Here is a 27,294-nt window from a genome sequence, read left to right on the forward strand (position 1 = left end):
TCGCGAGGTTTCCGCCCCGCTGCGGGCAGCGGCGGCCGCATGCGGTCGGAGCGGGAGGCCGGGCCGGGCCCGGGGCAGGGCGGCGGCCGCGACAAGCGGCTCATGGACGTCTCGCTGCGGCGGGAGTCGCCGCGCCGCGACCCGGACGCTCCGCCCAACCCGCCTCCGCCCCCATCCCCGACCTCCCCGCTCCCGCCGCCGCTTCACCCGGCGACCGGTAAACAGCGAGAGGAGAAAAAAACGGCGCTGAGCAAAGTGAGGGGGCGCGAGCGGGCGGGAGGGGCACGCGTGGGGGGAGGGCCGGGGCGGGAGCGTCTCTGGGGGGAGATGCCTGGGCGTCAGGGGGAGTTTGCAGTGAGGAGCGTGGCCCAGGTAGGCCCCGTCCCACGGGCTGGAGAGGCTGATGCCGGGGGACGCTGGTGTTTGAACGCGTGTTTCTTCATCCGCAGAAGCGAGGGCGGTTGTTCACGTCAGTGTTTTGAGATTTCCCCCCGCGTGCCTTTTCGCCTTTAATTCTTCAGAAATCGAGGTCGGCTGTTGGTGTGGCTAAGCAGCTCCTGCAAGGGCAAGAGCATCTCTCTCTCCCTGGCTTTATTCGAGCGCTTTTCAAATAATTCTTACAAAGAGTACTGGGACATTTTATTTGTTCCCATTTTTTTTAATTGGAAAACTGTAGCGCTGAAAATCACTTTAGCTTGGGTCAGGTTAAATTCAGATATTGACAAGGAATGGAGGTAGGTTGCCAGAAGCTCGATGGCCATTTTACTGCTTTCTATGCTGGCATCGTTCTGTCCCCCAGGTTTCCGTATGGTTTCCTGGCTTTTCTTATTGCCGCTTTACCTGAATGTGGTGGGTTGACTTTGGGTGGCTGCCAGACGCTCTTTCACTCCTTCCTCAGCAGAACAGGGGGAGAAATAAGATGAAAATACACATGAGTTGAGATAAGGACGGGGAGATCACTTACAAAGTGCCAGGACAGGCAAAACAGGCTCAGCTTGGAGAAAATCAATTTACTTTGTTGCTCACTGAAGAATTAGAGTGGTGAGAAACAAAGATTAAAATACCTTCCAGCCCTTCACCCTTCCTTTCCAGGCTCTACCTCCCCTGCAGTGCAGGAGGATGGAGAATGGGTGCCGGGGGCAGAACAGCTCCTTTCCCCTTTTCTTTCCTCCTCACACTCTTCCCCTGCTCCAGCGTGGGGTCCCTGCCGTGGGATACAGTCCCTCATGAATTGCTCGGGTGGGTGTCCCTCCTGCATGCTGCAGTTGTTCATAAACTGCTGCAGCGTGGGTCTTCCCCGTGGGTTTCGGGATGAACCTGCTCCACCGTATGGGCTCCTCTCCATGGGCTGCAGGTCCTGCAGGAAAACCTGCTCCCGCGTGGGCTGTCCATGGGCTGCAGCTCCCTTCAGGGCATCCCCACCAGCTGCAGCATGGGGTCCCCCGTGGGCTGCAGGGGGACAGCCTGCTTCGCCACGGTCTCCTCCATGGCAATCTCTGCCCCAGTGCCTGGAGCACCTCCTCCCCTCCTTCTTCTCTCACCTTGGTGTCTGCAGGGCTGGTTCTCACACTTTTCTCCCCTCGCTCCTCTGTCTCACACATTGCTGTGCAGCCTTTTCTGGCCTTTCTTAAATACACTCTCCCAGAGGTTCCACCGTTGTAGCTGAGGGGCTCGTCTGTGCCCCGGGGGTGGGTCAGCACAGGGCAGCCCCAGCCCCTCCTCACAGAGGCCACCCCTGCACCCCCCAATGCCAGTACCTGGACACATAAACCTAATACACTAAAATGTTGTTGTAATAAATGTTTTAAAAGCTGGTTTAAATATTTTTCTAAATACATACTGTAAAAATTTTGTATGGTCAATATCTTTTTATGGTTGGTTGTTAATTTCTTGTGTTCCTGGCTAAATTGCAGTGGTTCTCAAGCTTTTCATCAGAATATATCAGTTACCCTACAATTTCACAATGCTAGCAAAAGCTGAGATAGGGAAATTGTTCCATCTGTCAGGAAGTCCAAGAAGGTAAATCACTAGGAGGCTAATGGTCCCACTGAGGTCCTCAATTTGAGTAAGAGCTTTTAAAGTGGAATGATTTCTTTAGTCTCTTTTCTACAGTATTTAGATCAAAGATAAATCTCCATTTTCTTTTATATATGCAGGTAGTTATTCGACGGCTTCCTCCTTGTCTAACTAAGGAGCAACTGGAGGAACAGCTACATCCTCTACCTGCCCATGATTATTTTGAGTTTTGCACTGCTGATCCCAGGTGAGGATGACCTGCTTATGCAGGTTTTCAGGTGGTTAAAACCTAATTAAGGTATTTTGGACGTACCAAATTACATATTTTTTCCACCAAGCCTGTTTTGTTAGTTACTTAAAATATTTGTGAAAAGCTGGATACATATGCAGAGATAATGCATTCATGCCCTTTTCATTTATACCAGTGATTTTAAAACAGAAACATTTTCTGTATGCGTAGGTCATCATTTTATTTGAAGTCTTGATGTTTCTTTTAACTTTCATTTATAAAATGCAACAGACTTTTATCGGCTGTGAAGAGTCAACCTAGGGCAAGTATCACAAAAGTTTTTTCATGAATGCCATTTGAGCTTAGTTTCTTTGGGTTTTTCACATATTTTTATATTTATTTCATACAGTTTTTCAAATAATCCAGTTCTATTTTTGTCTCATTCAAAACAAAAAAAGAAATAGTGGTTGATTTAAAATAAATTAGAATTGCTAGTATATTTATATAATTAACTCAGTATTGCAGTGGTAAAATACAATTCCCTTTTGAACAAAACGATTTCCAGAAGAGAAGGAATTTAACCATTAAAATAAATAAAATACTCTGGTATGCTACATCTGCATGTGTTCTGAAAAACTAAAGTATGAGATCCATCTTGTCTGTCCTAGCCTATCTTAGTGTGCAGTGAGTCATCCTCCACAGGCACCGGCTTCTTCCCATTGACTGCGGAGAGATCCTGGATATTTATGGCTGACCAACTTTCAAAGTTACGGGTGACACCCCCCACCCCAGAACAGATAGCCTTTCCTTCATAGGGAATCGTTCGCGGCAAATTACACTTGGAACGGGCTGGTTCCTGGGCTGATTTCATTTGAAAGGATACTGCTAGTTCTTGCCACCGCTGTGTTATTAGATGGTTAACTCTGACTGTATTGGTTCTCTCAGTCAGTTCTACAGTTGGAGAGGAACAAATGTCTATTTAGCGAAATTTCATGGCAGTTGCCTGACCCAGACGGTTACACATACATGCAGTAAATAGTAGGTGCCACAGGTTTTCTGGTACAACCACAAAGGATGTGAAGTTAGGAAAGAGGAGAGTTTAGTCTGATTGAAAGTCTTTGTAGTTGCATACGTTTTTCTTCTGAACCTCTTCTTTTGTATTTCCAAATGAGCCTCTTTGAGGCTTCTGTCCCACCTGTTCATTTGACAAGGAGAAAATATCAAGGGCAAACCAAAAATTCTCTGAAGAGTAGTAACTGTCTTCAGTGTGTTTAGCTGCACAAATGCCAGGAAACAGTTAAAAACTTAGAATTTTAAATTTCTAGAGCAGTTGTTGGCTTAAGAATTTAGGGAGTCAGCCATCTTAGAAAGGAGAAGGCAGTGACAACAGTTGTACATATAAAGTTTTCTCTCTACTTTTATGTGATGAAATCTGGAGTACTCAAAAATCTTCCTGTCATTTAATTTCATCCATGTCACGTTACTGCTGAAAGATACTGTGTTTTTTCTCTCATGCTGTGTTATTTGTCATGTACTTTAATATAGCTAGGGACAGAACATACGTGTATGTATGAAAAAGTTTGTTAGATGGCATATATGACACAGGAGCTCATTCTGATAGAGGGATGAGGACATGCTTAAAACTTTAAAAAATTGTTTGCCTTGAAGAGCAGGTTTTGGTGATTAAAAATAACAAGTGTGAAGAAAATAAAGCTGTATTTCTTACATTGTTTTGCTGCTAGACTTCAAGATGCAGCAAGCAAACAATACACATTTTTAAACTTCTTTCTGAACGGTGATATCTCTGGTATGTGCTACTTAGATTGTCAGTTTCCTTCAGTCCTGTGTATGAGCCCTGTAATAAAATAATGATCTGGGAGAAAAATGTTCTTTTCCTCCTGAGTTTTGAATTCATGTTCTCTTCTGCCTTCACGTCTGCACTCTAGAAAAAGATGTTTTCATTTAAGTTTGAATTTTTCAGCATGAACTGTTTTATGCTTTTTTTTTGTTTCATCTTGCTTCTTAAAAATTATGCTTTCCTACAGAAGATGTATTTTTTCAGAAAGAGTTTATTTTTACAAGGTTTGTATGGCTACAACTTCTTTCAGCAACTACACAGTTTAAGTGGACATTTAGCTGTAGTTCTGCAGAGTATTGGCTTGACTGATTATTAATTTTTTTGACTGGCCAGGATCAGTTTGCCCCCTTTATTTGAATGCTGACACATACCCATATACATATCTGTTTATGGTTCAGCTCTTTACATGTTCACATACTCTAGGATATACAGTAAACTTTCAGAAGGTTTAAGTTAGAGACAAGATTAATACAGTCAGTCTTAGTCTCCTCTTACCCAGCAGAGAACTCTTGTGAGCATAAAGCATTGTGTTGCAGTAATCTGTCATATTACAGACAGTTCACAAAATTTCAGAAAACTCTTCTGTGGATGTGTCTTCATGCCATTCCAGCTACCAGGAAGAGCTACAGGACAAGGCGGGCATGTTCTCTCTACAGTGCCCTCTGTCTTTCACTGATTAGCTTTTTTCTAGATCCTGTGCTGTGTGCATAGTGGCAACCGATCCAGAGAATTCAGTGGTAATAAAACATGGGAAGTTTAAAAGCAAATTTCATGTTACCTAACAAAAGAATGATTTGTAGAAGCTACTGCATGAAGAGGATCTGCTTGCTGGAAAGAGAAAGGGGCATACAAATGTTTTGATGAAGAAGCAGACCTATTTGCCTTAAGAACTGTAACGTTTCAGTTTAACCCTATCCTGTTTAGCTTTAGATAACAGAAGTTTCTAAGAGCTCATTCAGATTTCTTCAACTGTGGAGTACAAACCTTAATTTTTTTTTCAAAAAACACTGTTAAGCCATAGAACTCCTTTCCAGAAACTGATGCTAGAAATAATCGAGGTTGAAAATGGTTCAGGGAACAGTTAGACATATACTTATTTAGGCAAATATTTATCTGTGAAAACCTCTTAAGCACAAGGATACATGTTCTGTATTACAGTCTCTAGGCTTCAGGTAGCTGAAATGATACGCTAGGTGAAGTGTCAGTGTCTGGTTTCCCCTTTTTACTAAACTTTCTCTAAGCATCTTCTACTAGTTGCTGTCAGACGAAGGACTAGACAGTTCTAACTATAGCTGTTTCTACATTTTTATTTCCATGGTCATTTCACACTAGAGGACAAAGCAAACAGGATATGTGTATCAACTCCAGTTTCTCTGTTTTTGCAGTCTAAAGGTTATGTTTAAGTTTACAATGTCTTATTATAGGCGGGCTATGAAACTTATTAAAATTTCATTTGATAAGTAATGTCATTAATGTACAGCATTTTTCAGATACATCCATTCAGTAAAATAATTTCAGAAAGTGACTGTTGCGTTGTGTTTTGTTCATTTTTTCAGATTCATCCAATTCACTGCATTACATTTCCTCTCTTTTGTACACTGACGTCAGAATACAAACAAAACACTGTTTCTGTGACTGATTCTATGGCCTGTAGGGATGGTTGGATAGACACACTATCTATAGCAGATAATAAAGACTGCCTTCCCGTTAGTCTACCTTGTTCTCAGACTCCAAATGTTAATGATTTTTTCCAGATACTCTTTTTATTTTATTTTTTTTTTTTTTTTTTTGTCTGTATGTAAACGTTTGAGTCTTCTAAAACTTGACTCAGGTGCTTGAGCTCTGGCCCTGCAGGATTTGGGTCATCCCTTGGGACTGGCACTGAGTGCTGCGTGCGGGGGGTTGTTGATAGTGTTGTGAGGTTGTAAAAGTAGGGAGATCTGAACAGCAGCTTTGCGAAAGCCAGTCAAAGAGTTGGTGCCATGGCGTATATGACAGACAGTGATAAAGCTTCTTGTAAACAGGACTCCTCCTTGTCCCTTCATAACCGTTTTCCAACGTTTTGCTCGGGATTCTTGTAGGCAAATAGCATTAATGCTGTAGGGGGGTGGTGTGCACCCAGGAACTGCAGGTCCATGGGGCAGTGCCTTCAGAGCTTCAAGGGAAGCGCCCCTACTGTGTTCTGGACGGAATGACTGACGGTCTGTCAGCACAACCGCACAGTGTTTCTGCTCCTCTGCCAGGGGAATTGTGCTCATTCATATCTGTAAAAAGGAAAGGCTGAGTTAAAGTTATGCCAGTTCCATCCACTATGTGAATGACCACAGAAGGTGAGAGATAAGAGGATGAGGGCCAGTGGATTTTGGCTTGACGTGACAATATAGATGATGAGTTATCTGTTTGATCAGAAATTATTATGTAATACATGAGTGGATGGAGGTTTTATGTAACACTCCAAAATTTATATGTAGAGACCTATATATTTCTATACATGTAAGTGTATCTGTTTTAAATGCATATACACACCATGTTTGGTAAGTTGATAAGTATTTTTAATAAGATGTGATGGCTGTTTTTATAGTTTAATGTTGCTGTTTATATTGTAGATAACTATTTAAAATTGCTTTTCTGTATTCCAATCTTTACACAACTGTGTTAAAAGATACTTTGTAGAAGTAGTAAACTATTAGAATGTGTTTGTTACTAAAATTATTACAAAAGAGCTTAAAGAGAATGATAGACTAATTATTACAGAGATGCACATAACCTAAAAGATTGAATACCCTTGAGTGCACAGCAAAAACCAAAGAAACAGTGTGTTATACTGAAGAAATGTGTACAGACTCATCTGGGTTATTTCCATAGAGGTTGCTCTAAGTGATATCCCAGAGATGCCAACATCATGTGCAGTGCATCTGTCTAAAACATGATATGGATGGAGGGCAGCATTATAGACAGCAAACATATGGCAAAATAGAACCAGCTGTCTGATGATAAAACTAACCACGCAACCTCAAAACTGAATTTCAAATCCTGCATGAAATCTGTGCTGGTAGATACTTGAAAAAAGGAGGAGACACACAAAGTCCAGTGGCCCTTCTGTAAGACTCAGCTGGAAGGGAAGGTCCTGAAGAGCAGAAGCTGTATTTTATCCGGTAGCTGCTGAATCCAAAGTACAAAAGCAGAGCAGGAGTGTTTCTTTGAAGGAAGAGGGTCTGTTAGCCACAGGGTGTCTGTGGCCCTGTGAAGCCTGGTGTGTTCTTGGCTGCGCAGTCATGCTGGTGAGTTCTCAGTGGATAGGTGAAGAGGGACTCCAGGGTGGGGAGCAGCAGTTGGGAGTCAGGTATCTGAAACCCAGAGTAAGAGACAGTATTTATATGCGGGCCAGTGCTAAACATTTCTGAGTTGCTAGGTTTAGTTAGCTTCCCATTTAGAGAGTGAATTCTATGCATTTTTTTTTTTTAGGCACACTGCACACTTTGCTGGGTAAGAAGCCTGAGACAGGGGTCTGAAACAGTGGTCTGGCTTTTATACACTCACCTCTGACAGCTAACTTGCACGCATACGAGAACCAGCTCTTCATTTGCAGAAGTGGCTCCATTGGAGAATGAACCTCTAATTGCTAGTCATTGTCATAGCTGTGTTTCTACAACCTACTACCCTGATACATAGCAACAATAATGGACAGACAATGCTATTTTAATGTGCTACTGTGCACATCAATATTGTGCTGCCCACAAATATGCTTTTATATTTTTGTATGTTTCTGCTGATGTGAGTGAAGTTCTTGAAGATGTTAATGTATAGCAACAACATTGGATCCCTTATTTGCAAGGTAAATTGTAAACTTCTGCTTTCTGGAGTCCTGCTTATACATTTGAGACTCGTTTTTTTCTTAGTAATAAATACTTAATAACTGTATCAAATGTTTCTGTGTTCTGAAAGATACTCACTCTGATAAGCCTAAAATGAAAATGTTAGAAAAACATTATGTTGTGTACCAGGAAAAGATTGTGTTGCCAAATGAGATGAAACAGATGGCGTTGATGTACAAGCTAAAGGAAACAAGGAACGAATAAGTCTTTGTATTTTCAGTTTTGTTTCACAATGGTTATGTGCCCAACCATAAGGTGCTAAGTGACTGCAGAAAAAAACCTAAAATCCAACTGTATGATGAAGCTGTTTGCTGTGCGCTGAGACAGAGAGGTGCTATGATAATGTAGTGGCTGGGGCACAGTTGTCTGAGTCCCAGTCTTTGATCTATGGAACATTTTAGTATTTTACAAAAATAAGATAGATAAAACACTGAAATAGTTGTTTAGGCTAGGAACTAAAACCCAATTTCTCAATCTCGGATAATAATAACTGGGCTGAAGAATAACCCTCCCTCCCGATTCCTGGTTTTCTTTTGTGAATCTTTAGCACTTCAATATCAGTCTCTAATATCAGGCCTTGTTTAATTTAAACATCAAAGAACAGGAAACATAAGAATAGTCACTTGACAGAGAAGGAAGTTTACTTTTTCCTGGGAGCCACCAGTTATCAAAGAGACTTCTTCACTGTTCCAGCCACCAGGCAACACAGAGACACTTCTTCCAGCACAGATTGCCCCAATAAAATTTCTTCCTTTACATACACTTGTAGGCCTTTTTAATTTTTTTTTTTTAACTGTAGGTAACTATCAAAACTGTTACATTTCATCTTTTTTGTTTGTTTGTTTCTGTTGTTTTTTTTTTCTTTTGAAACCAACGAGAAGGAAACTGGCTTGTTTCATCTGCTTTGCATCTTGATGGTAACTCCACAGCCACCCTCAGGTTACCTTGCGTTACATGAGCAGAGCGAAGGTTTGCAAATCTGCTTGCAGAGGATTCAGTGACAAAACCCAGCCCCGTGCCACCGTGCTCATTTGGTCAAGCTGTCCGGAGGTGGCTTGCAAGCGGTCCGCAGCTGTGTGGCATCCGTGGGGGCTGCGGCGAATGAGGGAGCACGCCGCGCCTCTGGTGTCTTTCAGCACTGCTTTGTGTCAGCAGCCTAGCTCTGGCCATGCCCTAGCAGGCCTATCTGTGGTTACCAGCTTACAGTTCACTCGGTGCTATTCCCACCCTAGAATATCAAAATGTAGTGAGTATATATGGATGAAATAGCTCTTCCTTAGAATTAAGTTTATCCTCTGCATGTTTGTTTTGCCAATTGACGGGGTTCACACAAAGGACACAGACACCAAGCTAAAGAAATAGGCTTATTTTACTTTAGTAGAAATAGAAATTTTACTATAGTAGAAATAGCAGAAAGAATAAGCAAGGTAATGCACCTAGACATTACTATTTAAAGCTAGCTATAGTGATTAAGAAAGATACATCACCAATTGCCCTCATACTTTACCATCATCCAGACCCGTGCACCAGCTGGGGAGCCCCGTCCCAGCGAAGGGTCGCAGAGCCTTTCCCGGCAGCTGGGAAGTCCCATGCAGGGCGTCCACTCGTAGGTGAGGTCTGCGTCTGTGCTGGGAGAGGGTCCAGCTTTTACACAATTTAACAAACAAGTCTAAACAAAACGCACAGGAGATATCTGGTAGATTGATATGCCTCACTCAGGCGTGTCCGGATCTGGCCAGGATCCGGGCATGTCTGAGGAGTTTCTGTTTTTCTTTACATTTGGGATTTATAGTTACTTCCTATTGTTTACTTATAGTTCCCAAGGATTGTTCCCAGGGTTACATTTTCATGCTGATAAGATACTGGTTGCTTCAGTCTGCTGATAAGATGCTGATTGCTGGTCGGGGAATTCACTCAGAAGTCAACTTTGGTTTGAGGCCTATTGTTTGGGCCCCTTTTTGTTTCAATGTTGTAGAAACACTCCGTAGCTGATACTTGCAAAATACTTATGTTTAAAAAGCCCTCTGTTTTTTTTTAAACATTTCCACTGGCTGAATATCAAACACAAACTTAGTGGGTTTACAAAAATCACTGGTGATTTATTAACAACACTGCTCTGTATGGTCACCTTCTAACACCCAAAGTAGAATTTGTATGGATGCGCATTTGAAAAAATAAAAATGACTTGGTTTGTTGTAACTGTGTCACTTTGAGCTTCCATGGGTGTGGATCCTGTGATCCAACCTGTATTTTTTGCTCTTTCTCACTCATTGAAATCTGATTCTGAAGTAGTTACGGAACCGAAATACAGTTACCACTGTGTGTTTATTGTCTCCTGCTGCTGGTGGTGAGTTTGTCTAAAGACAGGACGCGTGGCAATAGTCTTATGAACACAGGTATTTTAAAGTTACGGGCTTGTGTTCAGATACGTTAGAAAACCTGGTGCAATGCATTGCCATCACTGAAGGCAGTTTAAGCCAAACTATTTTATATCACGGTTGCAGGAGTTTAAAGCATGTACATGCCATGGCTCACAATAGCTTAGCTGATGGGTGGTAATTCGTTAAATTACCTCAGTTTCATTGTGGTTGTTGGTCTGCCAGCCCTGAGGTTCTGATCAGGCACATTAAACCTACCCCTTGGAGTAGGATCTATACCAATAAATTCTTGAAGAATTGGAATTATTTTAGGTAAGTACCTGATTTTTCTTTTGCTAGAAATACTTTGGATTTTCACAATAACGGTTCTTCACAACTAAACTTTGCATATATATTGATACACATGTATGTCAGATGGAGTTTATTTATTTGTATATAATTCAGTGGATTTTCTTGACAATTGTTAGGTTATTTAATCTTTCTTAAAGGTGGAAATACAGTAATAATACTCTTTAAATACAGTGACAGCTTGACAACTGCCCTTTCACTGGAAGCTTTTATTTACCTTCTGTTTCAGTGACAGAAGACTTTCTTAGCATGCCCAAGAAGTTCCCCAAAAGCACTGCTGTTACTCATCACTCTTAAATCATTAAATATGAGACTTAAAGCTTTGATCCTGCACAATGGACGCGTATGCTCTGCAATTTAGGGAGACAAAACCAACTAGAAGTATTTGTCTTTGTTCAGAATAAATTTCACAGTTACATCCAGGAACTTGGTTGTACTTTTTGTCATATGTATAATTAGATACGTGTATGTAAAGACTTCAGTATGCATGTTTAAGGTAGCCATTTCTCGAAGATGAGAGTTTCAGTGTGATCCTTCTAGTTTTACTTTTTTTCAAGTCCTGAACAGAATAGTAAATAACAGAAATGAAAATTGTTTCTTGTTGCAGCCTGTATCCTCATCTCTACTCAAGAGCATACATTAACTTTAGAAATCCTGAGGACATCCTTCTTTTTAGAGATCGCTTTGATGGCTATGTCTTCATTGATAATAAAGGTTTGGACTATTTGTAAGATATTAAGTGTGCATATATGCATATATCATTTTAGAACATTAATTGACTTCCTTTTTTTCTAATTATGCTGTGTTTTTTCCTCAATACACAGTTAATTACATAAAAATATATTAAAATCTAGTATTTAAAAGATAATGAAGTGCAAAATATATTTGTCCATGCCATCTTGCTTGCCTACATGGTATGCATGTTTTATCTGCATTCTTGTACCTTAAGCAATATACTATCAAGATCCTATTAAGATAAATATCTTATGCAAGTTTCAAAATTCATCTCAACAGTAACATGCAAGCATGAATTGTTACATCTTCAGTGTGTTTCTGTGAGATAAAGTTGTGACGCTTATTCCCATTTTTAAAAAGCAAGACAAAAACTTGACTTCATCAATTTGGTTGCCCGCTTGGAGATATGTACAGTTTGACTTTTTAGAGCATTTGCAGACATCTTGAGTTGAGTTCCAAGAAGAATGACAAAATTCAGGACCATCTTTAACATGCTCAGTCTGCAAAAATTTGCCCAACAGTAAAGAAAAACTCTCTAATACAGGTGTGTAGCATGACAGTAGCATGAAACAGCCATAGCCAAGAAATGGTGCTTTTCCTTTAGCAGTTCCTTGTCTTGGTCACTCATAACTTCTGTAAAAAATTGCATGTGTTGTATAAAAGAGAGAGAGATTTGTGGGTTTCTTGTATAGACATTGACTATTCTGTACACTCAGTGTTGTGGAGGGGAGGTCCTGTGAAAAGTAGTGTTGCCCGCTCTCACTGGAGAGTTAATCTCTGAAGAGGCCATTTGTGTAACAAATACCTCTTCGGCATTTGCCGCCTGAGGTATTTTATAGGCTTCTAACATAATCAGATTTGGATAGATTTTCTTAAGAGATGGAGAACACCACATTCCTTGCAGTGTGTGATTCCCAGATTTCAAATTCTGGCTGTTTAAGATGAAAAACTAGAAAGAAACTATTTTTATGGTTCTGCCAAGACTTCACTTTGCCTAGATTAAGCACATTCTTCAGTGTTACGCTGAACTGAAGCCAGAATATTCTGTTCATTGCAAAACTGAGCTTGGACACAGCTAGCCAGTTTGACATGAATATTTGTGCAAATAAAAAAGCACAGGTTTTGAACAAAGGTGCCCTCTGGTGAGGCTTGTGGCGGCATTGCATTTATGAGGCTAAAATGAAAACAAGCATTACCAGGTTCAGTTAGGGTTAACAAATGTTCTGACAGATTTAAGCCAAGTTTTCGGTGAACTTGAGCAAAAGGTAGTTTCGAACCTGCTGCAAGTGGAAACCGGGCGAAATTCAAAAGCTACACAAAGTTCTGACTCCAGTCCAAAGAAGAATCCAGTATTTAAGGCAGAGTTCACAGCAAAGAATCCGTGCCAGTAAACACAGGCAAGAAGTTGTGTAGTCCATCGTATGCAGAAAACCAGAAGTTTCATACAATTCTACATGCTGTTTGACAGTTTTGGTTCTGAAAGAAGGTGGTATGTTTTATTACCCAGCATTTACTTATTTTTTAAGCTTTTTTGGAAACGAAACTTTACAGAGGCAACTCAACTGTTTCAGATTCATTTCCCAGTAGTGCTTATCACTTACCGGGCTGAGATTTTATGTGATTTTTTCTAATCAATATCTGTAAAGAATTAATATTACAAATGATAACGCAGGAATTTTACTGTGCAACAGTAGTCATCTTAATTTTTGCAGTCTTTTTTTAGCATGTCAAAAAATATTTAATGTTTATGTATATAATTATAAATGTATTTTATTTTGAATCTAAATTATTGCTGCATGTAATGTTTCGTTAGGAGTTTAGGATGGGATTGTAGAAACATTCACCTTTAATCTCAAGTAAGACTGGGCAACACAAGTTTCAAGAGTTTTTAAAATCTTACTTGGGTATAGGGAATGTTTCTCCCCCTCAAAAAATTAAGCATTTATCTCTTTAAAGGTTTGGAGTATCCTGCAGTGGTTGAATTTGCTCCATTCCAGAAGATTTCAAAAAAGAAGCTGAAAAAGAAAGATGCCAAAGCTGGGAGCATTGAAGACGGTAAACATACTTTCTTGGTGTCGCAGTGGAAAATAGATTCCATTTCTGTCATGCATTGCAAAGTATTAACTCAAAAATTTTTCTTCACAGATCCAGAATATAGGAAATTTTTAGAGAGTTATTGTGCTGATGAAGAGAAAATCTGTGCCAATCCTGAGATTCTCTTGGGAGAGATTGAGGCCAAAACAAGGGAACTCATTGGTCTGTTTTCTTGATTTTTCTTACTATTGAGAATATTAAATAATTTTATATTTTTATGATATTACCTGCAAGAGGTGACCTTTTCAGTCTAACAGATTTGAGTTTATTGCAGTTAAATTTTTGTTATCCAGCCAAGTAGTGGCAGGAAACACCCCACCTGTTCTTTTAAGTCTGTACATGGAATCACTTGACCTCACTGGAAGTTTCGTATGCACAGTGGCTTCAGAAATAGGTCCTTAATACTTGTGAATATTTACATATGTATTAAAAGATGGCAGATTTCTTTTTCAAAGGTAAAATAGCTGAATACTTAATAATCGATCCCTGATGTTAGCTGCTTTTATCGAGAAGCATGAAATGATCTTTGTTCTCATGGTCAAGATCCTGCAAAAGCTTTGAAAGTGAGGCAGCACCTTGTTTTCTGTATGCATGCAGCATGACTTCCACAGTCTCAGGGGGAATCTTTAGTAAGATCAACACTGAAATCTTCAATGCCAGTATGGAGCTTTCAGGTTGACACAGAATATTGATGTCCTGTACCTCCAGGTGACAACATGCAGAACACTTACTCTTTCACTAGGTGTGACAAGCAAGTAGGAAAAAAAAAAATGTCCTTTGCTGTTATTTCTTTACCGTGTAAAAGTAGCCACTTATTTTTATTAGAATCATAGAATAGAATCATTTAGGTTGGAAAAGACCTTCAAGGTCATCGAGTCCAACCGTTAACCTAAAACTGCCAAGTCCACCCCTAAACCATGTCCTGAAGCGCCACATCTACACGGCTTTTAAATACCTCCAGGGATGGTAACTCCACCACTTCCTTGGGCAGCCTGTTCCAGTGCTTGACAACCCTTTTGGTGAATGAATTTTTCCTCATAGCCAATCTGCACCACCCCTGGCGCAACTTGAGGCCATTTCCTCTTGTCCTATCGCTTGTTACTGCTGTTTGGGAGTTGACTGGAGAGATTTGGAACTTAAACAATTTAGACAAAATGGTAATGTTAGAAGTAAGGACATTTAGATAATTCTGTTATCAATAAAACTTCTTTGTTGCTGTTCTAGATGGAGAAGTTCCCCAACAATTTTTATTTACCCCAAATCTTCCCTAGTATTTGACAGCAGAGTAAAAGCAGTCAAAATTTTCTAAGAAGTTTACAATTTACAAAAAACTTACAATTTCAGGAAGGATTATTAACTTAAAATTACTCTGTCAGTGAAAATTATTAGTCTTGAGAGTTGCAGATTTCTGAGTAGCAATATTGTCCGAAGGCAGCTTTATATTAGGGGTTTTAGTGTTTTGTTTCTGTTAAATCCCAGGAAATCAAATTAGTTGCTTTATTTTTTCTGCTATTCAAAACTGTGCCTATTGCTATCAATATGAAAACAAGGATTACTTCAGTGGATAGCATGTTTATAGCAAAATTATGTAAGGATTTATTTGTATGTCCAGTTTCAAAGGTGTTACTCCTACTGAAGTTAATGCAAGACATGCCCACGACTTTGTTGGCAGAATTGGGCTTCACATTCTCAGCATTTCTTCAGGTAGTGTTACCACAAACCAACATGTTTTATGCATCATGTCAGGTGCGTTAGCTCATCAGCTTCAGTGTGCCAGAGAGATAGAACGGATTTTCTCTGTAACAAGTTGAAGATAAATTCATTCTTCTGTCTTGTTTGTAGCTGAAATAGAGAAGTTACTGCTGACACAGGTCTTCATTTTGTAATTTATTTTCTTCCAGAATTTCTTAAACATTTTAAGAAAAGTCTCAGATTTTTATTTGCAGTAAAGCCCATAAATAATATGGGTAAAATTCAGGTTTGATAAACATTACTTTTTGCCCTCCTCTTTTGATAGGACTCATCACACTGCCTCTCTCCCTTGAACTTCAAGTTATAATTTCTGATTAAACGTCTTGCCCCGCAGCCGTAGTCATGACTAAGGTCAAGTTGTGGGCCCCCGATGCAGCTTATCCTTTCCCCAGACCCTCCAGTTACAATCTGTGATCACTTTCAGCATGTAAAAGTGCCCAGAGGCAGACACTGCTCAGACAGGGGAACTTTCAGGAGCAGGAGACTGAGGGACTGGTAGAGAGGATGCTGGGGACCTAAAATTTGTCCAAAATTATGGGCAGGTGGAAGAGAGGTGGGGTGGTAGCATGGGAAATACAGGGATGGTGGGAGGAAGAACTCAAATCAACAGTCTTTATTTGTTGTTGCTTTTGACCATTGACACTTGCTAAAAATAAATAGTGAATCCTATCAATCCTTCTCATTCATAACTGCGTAACAAGGTTTTATCATTAATGAATGGGTTGCCCCCAGGATATTCACACTTTCAAGACAAAAACATTCAAATGTTTTTGTGATGTGAGTTGTGTCTAGATTTCGGCTATGCCATTTCAAATTTGATGAAAACATTTTTTTATTTCTTCTTTTTTTTCTTTTTCTTTTTTTTTTTTTTTCCAAATCCTGTCATGCATTCCAATAATTAAATTTTCTTCTGGTTTGAGGAAGAATTGTATCCATAACTGTAGAGCAATTTCTAGTAGTAACCATTATCTGTAACTATCCTGGGACGTCTAAGAGTGACAAAATTTGTTGTAATGACTCACAGCTTAAGTACATGAAATCAAGATTGAATTCAGTACTGACAGTCATGAATGATATACATGATATAAAATGTAATGTTGTTCTCCAAGTTTTTGTAGAATTTGGGGATGGTTGAAGCAGGTGGATTAGGCTAGACTTTGGACTGTAGAGGAAGCTCTGTAACATAAAAATAGCTGTGTGATCCAGTAGATGAGGCATTTTATTTGTTGCTTGGAAGACAGAGTTGTATTGAATCTGCTGATACTTTGTTACGTAACCTAGGACAAACCACTTAGGACTTTTTCATCCCATTTTCCCATGGAGTGGTGAATGCTAAATGGTAGTTAAATGGAAATATTATACGAGAATGAAAATGTTTCCTTCATGATGTACTTTGAAATTTGGGATTGAAAAGTGCTCTGTGAGATTACACTAATGTGGGCTGTATGTGAAGAGCAATATAGCTAGGTTTTGATGTACAAAATTAAAATGTAGGAATAGATTCTGAACACATTTCTTTCCTTTTTGGTGAAATAACTGTTTGATGAGCAAGAGAAAAAAGCCATTCTTTTGAACTGAAGGGATATGATTCTTAATTAAGCGTCAAATTATCATGCACCATATCTCTGTTGCTTCTAACCCTAACAGCAAAAAAGCAACAAAGTGTTTCTAAAGCAGAATGATGGGAATGCCTTCAAACATATATATAAAACAAACAGGTTTATTAATTATTTAGCTCCCTTGCAGATAAAGCTAGAAAAAAGGGGTTAGTACTAAAGTAAAGAAATGAGTACATATTTTAGGAGTTGAACACTATATCACAAATTTTTTGTGTTTTAGCTAGAAGAACAACACCCCTTTTGGAATATATTAAAAATAGAAAATTAGAAAAGCAGGTACGTTCAGACTTTTGCCTGAAGTTCAACATTTATGTTTCACATGGTTTTCGGTTGGACAATTTACAATTAATCATTTTGACCTCTTCAGAGAATACGAGAAGAGAAAAGAGAAGAACGAAGGCGGAGAGAATTGGAGAAGAAACGCCTGCGGGAGGAAGAGAAAAGGAAGCGCAGAGAAGAAGAAAGACGTAAAAGAAAAGAAGTGGAGAAGCAGAAGAAAATTTCTGAAAAAGAAATAAGGATCAAGGTACCTTAATGAAAAAAGGTTATTCTCTTGGAGTTACCCAGAAGTTCCCTTGGTGCCTCACTGTTTAATTAGTGTACTACAGTACAGTGTGGAGCTACCGAACCAGTTTTGACTGGAAGGGAAAGTAATGTAGGACTTTGACTAAGTAGTGTTGTTTGAAAGTGTGACTGATTGCCTCAGGTACAGTGATGCACTGATGCAGTTCCAGCAGGTAACTCAGATGCCTTTATAAAACACCACTGCATTCTGTGGCAATAATCTGACAGAACCAAATTCTTCTGTGTCAGAAGATTATTGCAGGTATGGCTTTAACACTATGTCATGTAAATCTTCATCTAGTCATATGTGCAGAGAATTTTTTGTGTTTATGCTCAGAACTGATGAATTTTAATAGTACGTTCGACCAAAGTTATAACAAAGTCTTGCTAATTTCAGGCTGCGCTGCCTTATAACGACCTGAACGGACGTGCTTTGTTAATGACTTCACTTAGGCGAGTGTATTTAGTGCTATTAAGTCTGGACGTTTAAAACCTTATTTGTATAAGAAGACATAGATGAAAGCTATTCATCTGAACTCAATTTTGCAGTATTGGAAAGGCTTTATAAGCTGTTTCGAATAGGAAAGTCGATACAAATCTGTAGCTTAACGCAAGGACGCACAGACCCACTACAGGTCTTGTGGAGGGGAGAAGCCACAGAGCTGTGTACTTCTTTCCTCTCACTGGACAACAGTTTGCTTCACCTGGATGTGTACAAATAGTAAGTTCTGAAGCCAAATTACAGATTTTTCATATCTGGGCATAAAGAAGAACACTCTAGAAGTTCAGAAGAGAAGGGACTGACTTCTTAAAATGTGTTACCCAAAATTGGTTCTCCAAAAAAGCCCAGTATTTATGACATATCTGTGGTGATGTGGCCTTAAAAGTTTTGTCTCTGAGAGAAAAGGAAAATAGTACCTGAGAGAAACATTATAGAAGTCTTAAATAGAGGAAAAGAATAACCTGTGCTCATTTTGGAAGAACTGATAGACTAAAAAGACTGATGAGAAGATCTTCTTATTCCTGAAATGTTAGAGAAATAGTTCGAGACAGTTGGTCCTTCTATAAATACTATTCCTGTAATGCTAGACACTACTCAAGCCCTTTGTGGGTAATTTGTTATGAAAGCAACAAACTTCTTAGAAATCTCGATCTCTGAGGTGAAAATGTCATGTGATCTTTCTTGCCAATATAATAATTTTTTCCTCAGTCTGTATCTCTCTCAGGGTGTATTTGTACTAAGCATTTTCTTCTGTATGTCAGTCTATCCCAAGTAGTTTATGTGGCACACATTTTATATATAATATTTCAAGCAGTGAAGTATTAATCCTGCTCTCTTTGTAGCATTGTAGAAGTTCTACTTATTTTATTGGCAATAACATTGAGCTCTGTTACATGATTTTGAAGAAATCGTAGACCATAATAATGTCTTTTATATAAAACTCAGGAGAGAAGAGTAGGTAGGTGCTTTCTCCAGTATTCCTAGCATATTTAAAAGTATGCAGTTGAATGGCTGTTAACGACTATCACTCCTCAGCAAAAGTAAACTACCCTTTTAAAATAACTTTAAATTTCATACTTTGTAAAATACATTCCTAGCTTTTAAATAAGATTTTCAATCTCAATAGGTTACTGATATATTTAATATGCTGTTAAAATGTCTGTTACAACAGAGGAGAAAAATTTTGCATCATAATATAAACAAATATCTCTTAGCTTCTCAAGAAGCCCGAAAAAGGAGACGAACTGTCCAGTGAAAAGCACAAAGAAAAAGGTGAAGAAGCTGACATTGAGGAAAACAAATGGGATAAATCACCTGGATCTGGGAGTATAAAATCCAAATCTTTGGAGGGTTCACTAAAAGAACCTAAGGAAAAGTAAGTAAGATTTAACTTCTAGGCTTCAATTTAGATTCTAAATGCTTTCATCTCAAGGCTTGAACGTGATACAAGTGGTGCATTGACTGGATGTTTTGTCAGCAAAGAACTGATTTTGTTCTGTGTGTGAACTGTCCTTTTTGTAAAAAGAGCTTAGTAACAGCTTATAGACCTGATGGCAGTATTAGGGGATGAAATTTGTTATTTTTGTAATGTTTGGAAATCCCAGATGGGAAGGATTTCTGCATGAAAAGTCACTCAGAGTTTCATTGTTATTTCACCTGTTCACCTTCAAGAGCTCAGGTAAGGCCCTCCTTCCATTACTGATGTCAAAGACTAAATTGGTTAGGATGCCTTACTTTTCCTTCACACTTGGTTTTGCTGCAATAAATATATAAATGTGTTTGGTAAATGGCAGAATAGTTAAGGTATGAATGATAGCCTTGTGACAGACACATGTAGAAGGCTGCCTCTGTCTCCCACTGCCTTTTGTGTTACATATGTAATAGTAGGAACAAGAGTTACAGCTCAGTTCTGTTACTACTATAGCCTGGAAATGTCCTACAGATGTTTTCAGCAGTTGGTGCTCTCTCTTGTCCTTTGGCACGTGTATCCCATCGCAAGCAGCATCCACCTGTAAGATACGTGAGATACACAACTAAGAATAATACACGGCTGAGATAAATAATACTTTGTTCTTCAGTAGAGTTTTTCAGCTAAGTTCTCAAAAGTGCTTTGTAGTACCTAAGGACAATCTCGAGCATTTAAATAAGTTACCTAAGATATTATATATAAATTATTAGAGGAAGTTTGAGAAAGTGCTCTAGGAGCCTTGCAGGCTACCTGCCTATTCTGAGTAGTTTAAATCTTCCCTTTGTCCACATAGGTTCTTGGTTTTTCTGAAAAGCATGCAGGAGCTGCAAATGTTCTCATAATGTCAAATAGAAAAACAAAGAAACTGTGAACACTGGAAAATAAACCTACTGAATTGGCTAATTGAAGAAATTAGCAACTCATCTTTTTTTGTCTCTGACTAAGGGCTTCAAACATGGGCTCAGTGTTTCGGTACATTGAGTATGACCGGAAAGATGCTGAAAACTCCCATTTCCTATTCTCTAATGGAAATTGAAAATACTCAGCAACTCTTTCACTGATGTTTTTCAACAAAGGAAACAGAACAGGGTCAACAGAAACACTTGCAGGGGCAAGTCAGTCACTTGCTAATAAGGCTTTTTATGTATTAAGCTTTTCGTAGCACCATACAACATTTTTACTATTGATCCTGTAAGTTTAATAAGGCATTAATGTAGATTTTCCAGGTGTAAACCAGAATCCTTTTGGCTGTGCAGCTACAGTAAGTGTTACCTTGTCTGTCCAAGTGCTCATTTCATCATGATTATTACTGGGTGTGATTAGCTAGCAAGCTATGAGCTATTTTATCTGGATTGAGAATGCAGGTTGAAACTACTTTGTCATGGACTCAGAAATCAGTAATAAACTGTAACTTCCAACTCTACGTGCAGGAGACTGAATTACCTGTTTGAAACCATGTTTTAAGGCTCAGTGGAGGTAACTTTCTACCACAAATTAAAACCTCAATAGGTGCATGAGTGTACATGGTCACATACGAGTTTGAAACTTTACCAAACAGAAGTATGTTTCCATTCCCTTTACTTCCACTCATTTCTGCTTTCTCTTTCTCTGGCTGTGTAACTTTTTCTTCTACTATACTTTGGAATTGCTTACCCCACCATTTCCACTCTTGCCTGCCTGTTCGCCATCACTGAATTTTAGAAAGCTACTTGAACCACTCTTGAGCTGGAGTTTGTATCTCCCCACCAGGCACATCCATCTCTTCCTCTCCCACAATAACAGGGACCAGGCAATGCCACAGCAGCAAACCGAGATGGGACCTTCTGGCTTTTTGGAAGGTCGTGCTCTGAGCCTTGCTAGGACTTAGTGTCTAGAATAGCATATTAAACACGAAACAAAACAACTTCTAGCCACATACCCCCTGAGAGTTAACACAGTATTTTATATATAGATATCTATGCTACCGGTACAGCATCTCCGTAAATGTGATTGATTTGGGTGTCTGTGACTGCTGGGACATCGCTTCCTCTTAGTGACTCTGTTATGCTGACACAAGCAGAGTCTTGCGAAATGCTGAATAACTTACCTGTCATTCGGGTTTTGTTGCTGACCTCCAGCTCTTCCCGAGATGGGGCACCTGTCTTGGCAGCCCCATCAATGGCCAAGTTCATGGCAGAGGCTGACAATTTTCACAGTTCTGCTATTTAAAAAAAAAAAAAAAAAGAGCGATATAGAAAGATAAACTTTTAACCCGTTCCAAATGAGAAGCATATCACTATTTGATCACTACACTATTAGGAAATCTCCATCCTCTCTGATTCTGTCTGCTGATTCCCAAAATGTAATCAGATTGTCAAAAGCATCTTTCCTATTTCAAGTATTTATATGTATGTAATATATAAAAAGAAACTGCCTGTGTTTGCTCCCTTTAAAGTTCAATCTATTCTGTAATCTTTCTTCATTATTTGCAGTTTGGCTGTATGAGAGAAGCACCCACTTGCTGAACAGGAACAATGAAGTGAATAAGAGAGCTGAGAATTGTATCAGACAGGCAGCAAAATATTGCAAACTAATAGACTTTATAATATAAACCCATTGCAGCATAGCAGAAATTAAGTATTATGTTGTGGTAAGGTAATGGTCTTTTGCCTAAATAAAGTATGCAAAGGTAGGCTAAATTACTTGGAGACATAAGAAACAAAAGCCAGGAACATAAGTATTCATTTTCACAACTGCCTTCTGCAAGTTGCAATGCCAGTGAATAATTTTTGTTAATAGAGTCATAAAACTTTACAAATTGATACATGATACCTGCCCAATTCCTTCAGGCCCTGAATGTTCCCTTTCAAGGGAATCCTACACACGTGAGTCACCTCAAGAACAGGCCACAAGAGCTAATCATGCAGCCTGTGTTTATGTGAAGAGTATTGGGGAACTATTTATGGGATTGCAAAGAGGGATAAAAGTTGAAGAATGGGCCGTCCGCAACAGTGGCACAAAAGTCTGGTTTTGCTTGTAAATCTCTGTCTGCCGTTTTGAACTGAATGCATAGTCAAGGGCTGGACATAAATGGATGAGACATTCAGCAAAATTGCACATAACCCCTCTTTAATGAGAAGAAGGCAGCCTTGCTGTACATTTGCTCTAAATACTGTTGAAGTCAGAGGAAGGCTTTGTATTGTATCCTTCAGCAGCTTTTTTTACCGTTAATTGCTTGGATTTTCTGTCTTTTTATACATACTTGTAGGTCACAAAATGATAGTGACAAAGAGCAAAGAGATTTGGAGAGAAGATTTCGAGAAAAAGAACCTGAAAGACAAAGGTATCGATTGGATGATGGCAGAAAGCATAGAGCTCACTATGAGTTTGACAAGTTTGTGAGAAGGAATGAAGAGGAGCTGAAATGGGGGAAAGGATACAACCAAGACAGAGGAAAGAAAGGGAACTACAACTACAGCTTCACTGTGGAGGCAGTAGACAAACTGGGTAAAGAGGACAAGTGTGATGACATGGCATCCAAAAAGGAGCGCATAAGAAATAAGGTTCTTCTATTCATTTAGGATAATCTTTCATTAGTTACATATGCTTCAAGATCGCAGGTTTTACTTTTGCAAACTCAGCATAAAGATGCTTTTTCAAAAAAAGCAGCTCTTTATTTCGTTTTCAGTAAAACCTAGACTTCTTTTTGTTGTTATCAGAGGACAACAGCGGTTAAAATAAGTTAAGGTTACAGGTCTCTGCTCATTCATATTTACAATATGTAGATGCCTTTCTCTCTTCCTTTCAACCCTAGCATTTTTCGAATGCTATTCTTGGAAGCCTTGTATTTTATGAGTATATTAAAAATTGTTATACTTTTGATCTGTAATGAAATCTAAAAACTGTGGCACTTTTAAAAATGTACTTTCATTACCCAGCTCATAAATTATATTACGGATTGGCCAGGCATTGCTTGGTAGAGGAACTATAAGGACTTCAATAAATAGCTAATTCAGAGACCATTGTATTTGGAGGATGCGAATGTGCAGATGCTTCAGTATTGTGTGCCTGTCAGTATGAAAAGGCTGTTGTTTGGTGAGGACAAATTGTCCTCATGGTGGTTGTCAGGGAAGGAGCAGGTGCAAGCCCAGCGCAGGCGGGGCCTGGAGCAGGGTGTGTAGTAGAGCTGCCCCTTATTCTCTCCCAGAGGCATGGGCATCAGTTTTCTCAGGCTGCCTGATTTCATGGATGTGCCAGGGTCTTTTCAGGAGGTGGCCCTCCTTGTCATCCTCACTCTCTCTCCCTTCCGAGCCTTGCTTTCCCACAAAGGAGACGCTGTTTTGTGTAGGAATTTATTCTGCACGTGAAGCTCTTCTTTCAAACCAAGTGACTGATCTGTGGTGGGTGCCGAGGCTGACAAGGAATGAACTGGTCACGTGCAGAGTGAGTCTGCATGGAGTGCGCATAGAGCGAGTCCAGGTGGACTCACTGTGGGTGTCAAGTAAGTCACCGTGTGCAAACACAGCCTGGTGTCCCCTGCTTCTTGTTTATGCAAAGGTCAGCTGGGCAGCATGGGTGAGATTTACCTACGTATACACATCAGCTACTTTCCACACACACCAGCAGCTCCAGCTGCAGAGCAGTCCAGAAAAATGGCTGGTTCAGAAACGGGAAGGTGGGACAGACAGTTTTCCTCATGCTTGCCACGCTGCTCTTGAAATCTGGTGAAATAATCTACAACCTTGGAACTGGATGGTGGGTCTTGGGGTCCTTTTGTCAAGCCTTAAGAAGCTGCCTCCTTTTTATTTCTTCCCACCGTACTTCTCGTAGCTCGCTGAGTCTCTGGATTAGTCCACACGTCAAGTGCTGGATTGTTCCCTAAACAAAACAAGCAGTATCAGTAAAGTTGTTTGCAGCGTGGTGACTTTTTTTCCTTAGCATATTTATCACATAGATAAGAGCTAGGGGCTAAGTTTTCCAGCTTACCTATAGAATTAACAATGCCACCACAAGTTTTTAGGCAGAGGTCGACCTTCTTTCTGAAGTTGATAAGAATTAGAAAATGGGAAGTTTCGAGTCTAAGTAACAGTTGCGCTAGCTTTCAGGCAAACTGCAGGGTACAGAGTCTGTGCTATGGAAAATCATTTGAACCCTTTATCATGAACTCCCCAATGGGCACTGCTTGTCAGAGGATCTAGTTTTATTGCAGCTGTTTGTGAGGTAGAAAGATATGGCATTTCATACCACACTACAAAGCGCTGACTAAAATGATCTAGTTTATGGCCCAATAGTGAATCTTGATTTCTGGTCTAAAGAGATGGAGAAGAAGGTGGAGTGAAAAAGACCAAGGTGAAGGAAAAAGAAAGAAAAAAAGGAAATGCGTATTGAGAATAAAAAAGAATGAAAGAACAAAACACCAGAATGACTACAAAATTATGAAGGCGATTGAAAATTCATATAGTTTGATGTAGGACAATTTCAGTGTTCTACTACTGTCTTAAAAATAGACAGTTCTAATTTTGTTTGCTAAACTTCACACAAGACTTCACTCAGAAAGCTCAGGTTTTGGTGAATGGGTTGCTTCATAGCGTTAAAAAATGGTATTTGTGAGAGTAAAACATTCTCACTAGGAAAAGACTTCTTCAGCAGAGTTTCTAAACGGGATGCTCTGTTACTGAAATTTCAAGAATAAAAAGTGCTCTCGGGAGCTATGGAACATCACCATTTGCAAGTTTGAGGTGTCTTTTCCTTGTAAACTGGCTCCTCCTTCCATTTTCCAGTGATCAAATCAGCGTATGTATGATTGGGTCACTCACAAAGCCTGGGCGTGCTCAAGCTGTACTTACTTTGTTTATTATCAGCGGGTGAATTCCCCTACTCTCACACTTAGCATGGAAGGCACGATGAAGTGGAGCTGTTTTATTTTGACTTGTAGAATTTAAATGTGCATTCCGTGTTTAAATGGTGGTCATGTTAGATGATTTGGAGAGCACAGCACACATAACAATTGGTAAAGTTCAGGTGAGGATAATTTTCTAGCTGTTACCTGGCTAAACTGTTCTCTGGCTTGTCTGATTTCTTTATGCTTACATTTAATATTTGTCATTCATCTGCAGAGTTGAAAGCGTGCATTGTTCTAGAACAACTGCAAGGCTACTGTTCTTCTCAGTTGATGTTAGTGAAGGTAGCAACATTTTTCAGGGTTTTACCTGTAATACTGTGTTTGATAAGTGTCTTCAATATTTCTCCTTGTTTACATCAAGCGCATCGTAGGATCTTTAATTTTTACAGCTTTCTTCATTTATTCAAAATGCTTGGCTCCCAAGAATAGTATTATAAACAAGACAGGTATTAAATACACAGTCAGTTTTCATTACACTCCATTTTTTTTCCCGGGCCTTATGAAATGTGATTTAACACAAACTCTGCTTTCTTCACAAACGTTCATTGCTTCACAATCCCACGTGTGTATCCCACGCAGGTTTCTCGGAGCGTTAACCACATCTCCTTCCTTCCAGGATCGCCCAGCCATGCAGTTATACCAGCCAGGAGCTCGCATTCGAACACATACGGGATCTACAAGTAAAAGCTATGACTGCAGTGGGAAAGCCTTTGAAGATGCTCTTGATAAAAAGTACGAGGCAGATAATTCAGCTGGAGGTGGTTCTGAGAAGAGCGAAGAAGCAGCATAAAACAAACGGGAGGAAAGACTCGTGAAAAGGGATGAACGTAAGATTCCGTGTCGTCACAGAAAAATCCACAGGGCTGTTTCAGAACTCCACAGGCGATCGCACCAACAACATTAGAATAGCTCTGCCTCTTACTTTCTGTAAAATAAAGGGAAGAGTGACTGGAGATGTACAAAGTATCTTACAGCAAAGGAATATAGTTGCTTTTTTACAAAAAGCGACGCAAACACTATTTGCCTAATCTAAAAGCGGTTCAATATTTTATTAGATTTACCTTGAAATAGAAAACCTCTGACAGTTTTAAACGAGTGTTTATACGAGACTTTTCAGAAGCTGTCTCACCTTTTCAGGTCTAAAGAAGTGAAATGTAGATTTACATCAGTTGGAAATCTGAGGCACTTTAAAGGTATTTGGTGCGTGACACGAGGGTCCCAGGACCCCCTTCCTGCAGATGGCAGGGGCAGGGGCTGGGGGCTGCAGCCGGACGCGGTGGGGCCGGCCCGGGAGGGAGCTCTGGAGCCAGCAGCGTTTGCAGGATGAGGCCCACAGTTTGCACAGTTGTGAGAAGTGTCCGTTGGTATCTGTACCTCATTGTGTTTACATTGTTTTCCAGTTAACTATAGCGTCAGATAAGTGTTAGTGCAGCTACAAGTATGTTGTGAGAGAGTTGGTCATTTTCTGAGCCACTTTTGCCTTTTATGTTTTGATAGATTCTTGTGCTTAAAACAGAAGAATGCTAACGCAAACCTCAGCACTTAAACAATATATCTGGTTTTAATAAATTAGATGGTTTTTTATGTTTTTGACACTGACTTTTAAAAAAAAAAAGGTGGTTGTACAGTGATGAATTTTTATATGCTAATGTTTCATATAAGTTGCGGTTGCAGGATTTGGAAGATGTATGATACGTGAACGTTCTGCAGTTCTATTTGTTAAGAAAATAAACACACATGAACGTCAACTGCAAACTACCGTTTTCTAAGAGCTGGGCCAAATTCTGCCCTCGGATGCAGGCACATATATATATATATATATATGTGTGTGTGTGTGTGTGTGTATATACCTATCGATCTGTATCTTCCATTGGTTTCAACGATAGCTTCTTGTTTACAGAAGGGCAGGATATGTTCATTTATCTTTCTTTCGTGGCTGAAAATTTCTCAGTTGTCTGAAACCGAGACCTGCTTT

At 39.6% G+C, this 27,294-nt stretch overlaps 1 protein-coding gene across 3 annotated transcripts; it reads left to right on the forward strand.

Moving 5' to 3' along the window:
- On the forward strand, positions 1–27,067 carry UPF3A (UPF3A regulator of nonsense mediated mRNA decay). 3 transcript variants are annotated; one of them, XM_042805927.1, is made up of 10 exons: positions 1–255; positions 2,157–2,263; positions 11,312–11,418; positions 13,396–13,494; positions 13,585–13,695; positions 17,125–17,180; positions 17,272–17,430; positions 19,185–19,345; positions 22,686–22,980; positions 25,936–27,067. In XM_042805927.1, exons 1-10 carry the CDS (start codon positions 40–42, stop codon positions 26,107–26,109), a joined length of 1,485 nt encoding a protein of 494 aa, XP_042661861.1. In that variant the 5' UTR covers positions 1–39; the 3' UTR covers positions 26,110–27,067. The 3 variants fall into 3 exon arrangements, with proteins under 3 accessions (XP_042661861.1, XP_042661860.1, XP_042661859.1); XM_042805926.1 differs by having other exon boundaries at positions 10–255; positions 22,686–22,760; XM_042805925.1 differs by having other exon boundaries at positions 10–255; positions 22,686–22,924; positions 25,936–26,127.
- Positions 27,068–27,294: the final 227 nt, after the last annotated feature.

Source organism: Tyto alba, unplaced genomic scaffold (assembly GCF_018691265.1).
Source record: "Tyto alba isolate M040663 unplaced genomic scaffold, T.alba_DEE_v4.0 Super-Scaffold_45, whole genome shotgun sequence".
Lineage (NCBI taxonomy): Eukaryota > Metazoa > Chordata > Aves > Strigiformes > Tytonidae > Tyto > Tyto alba.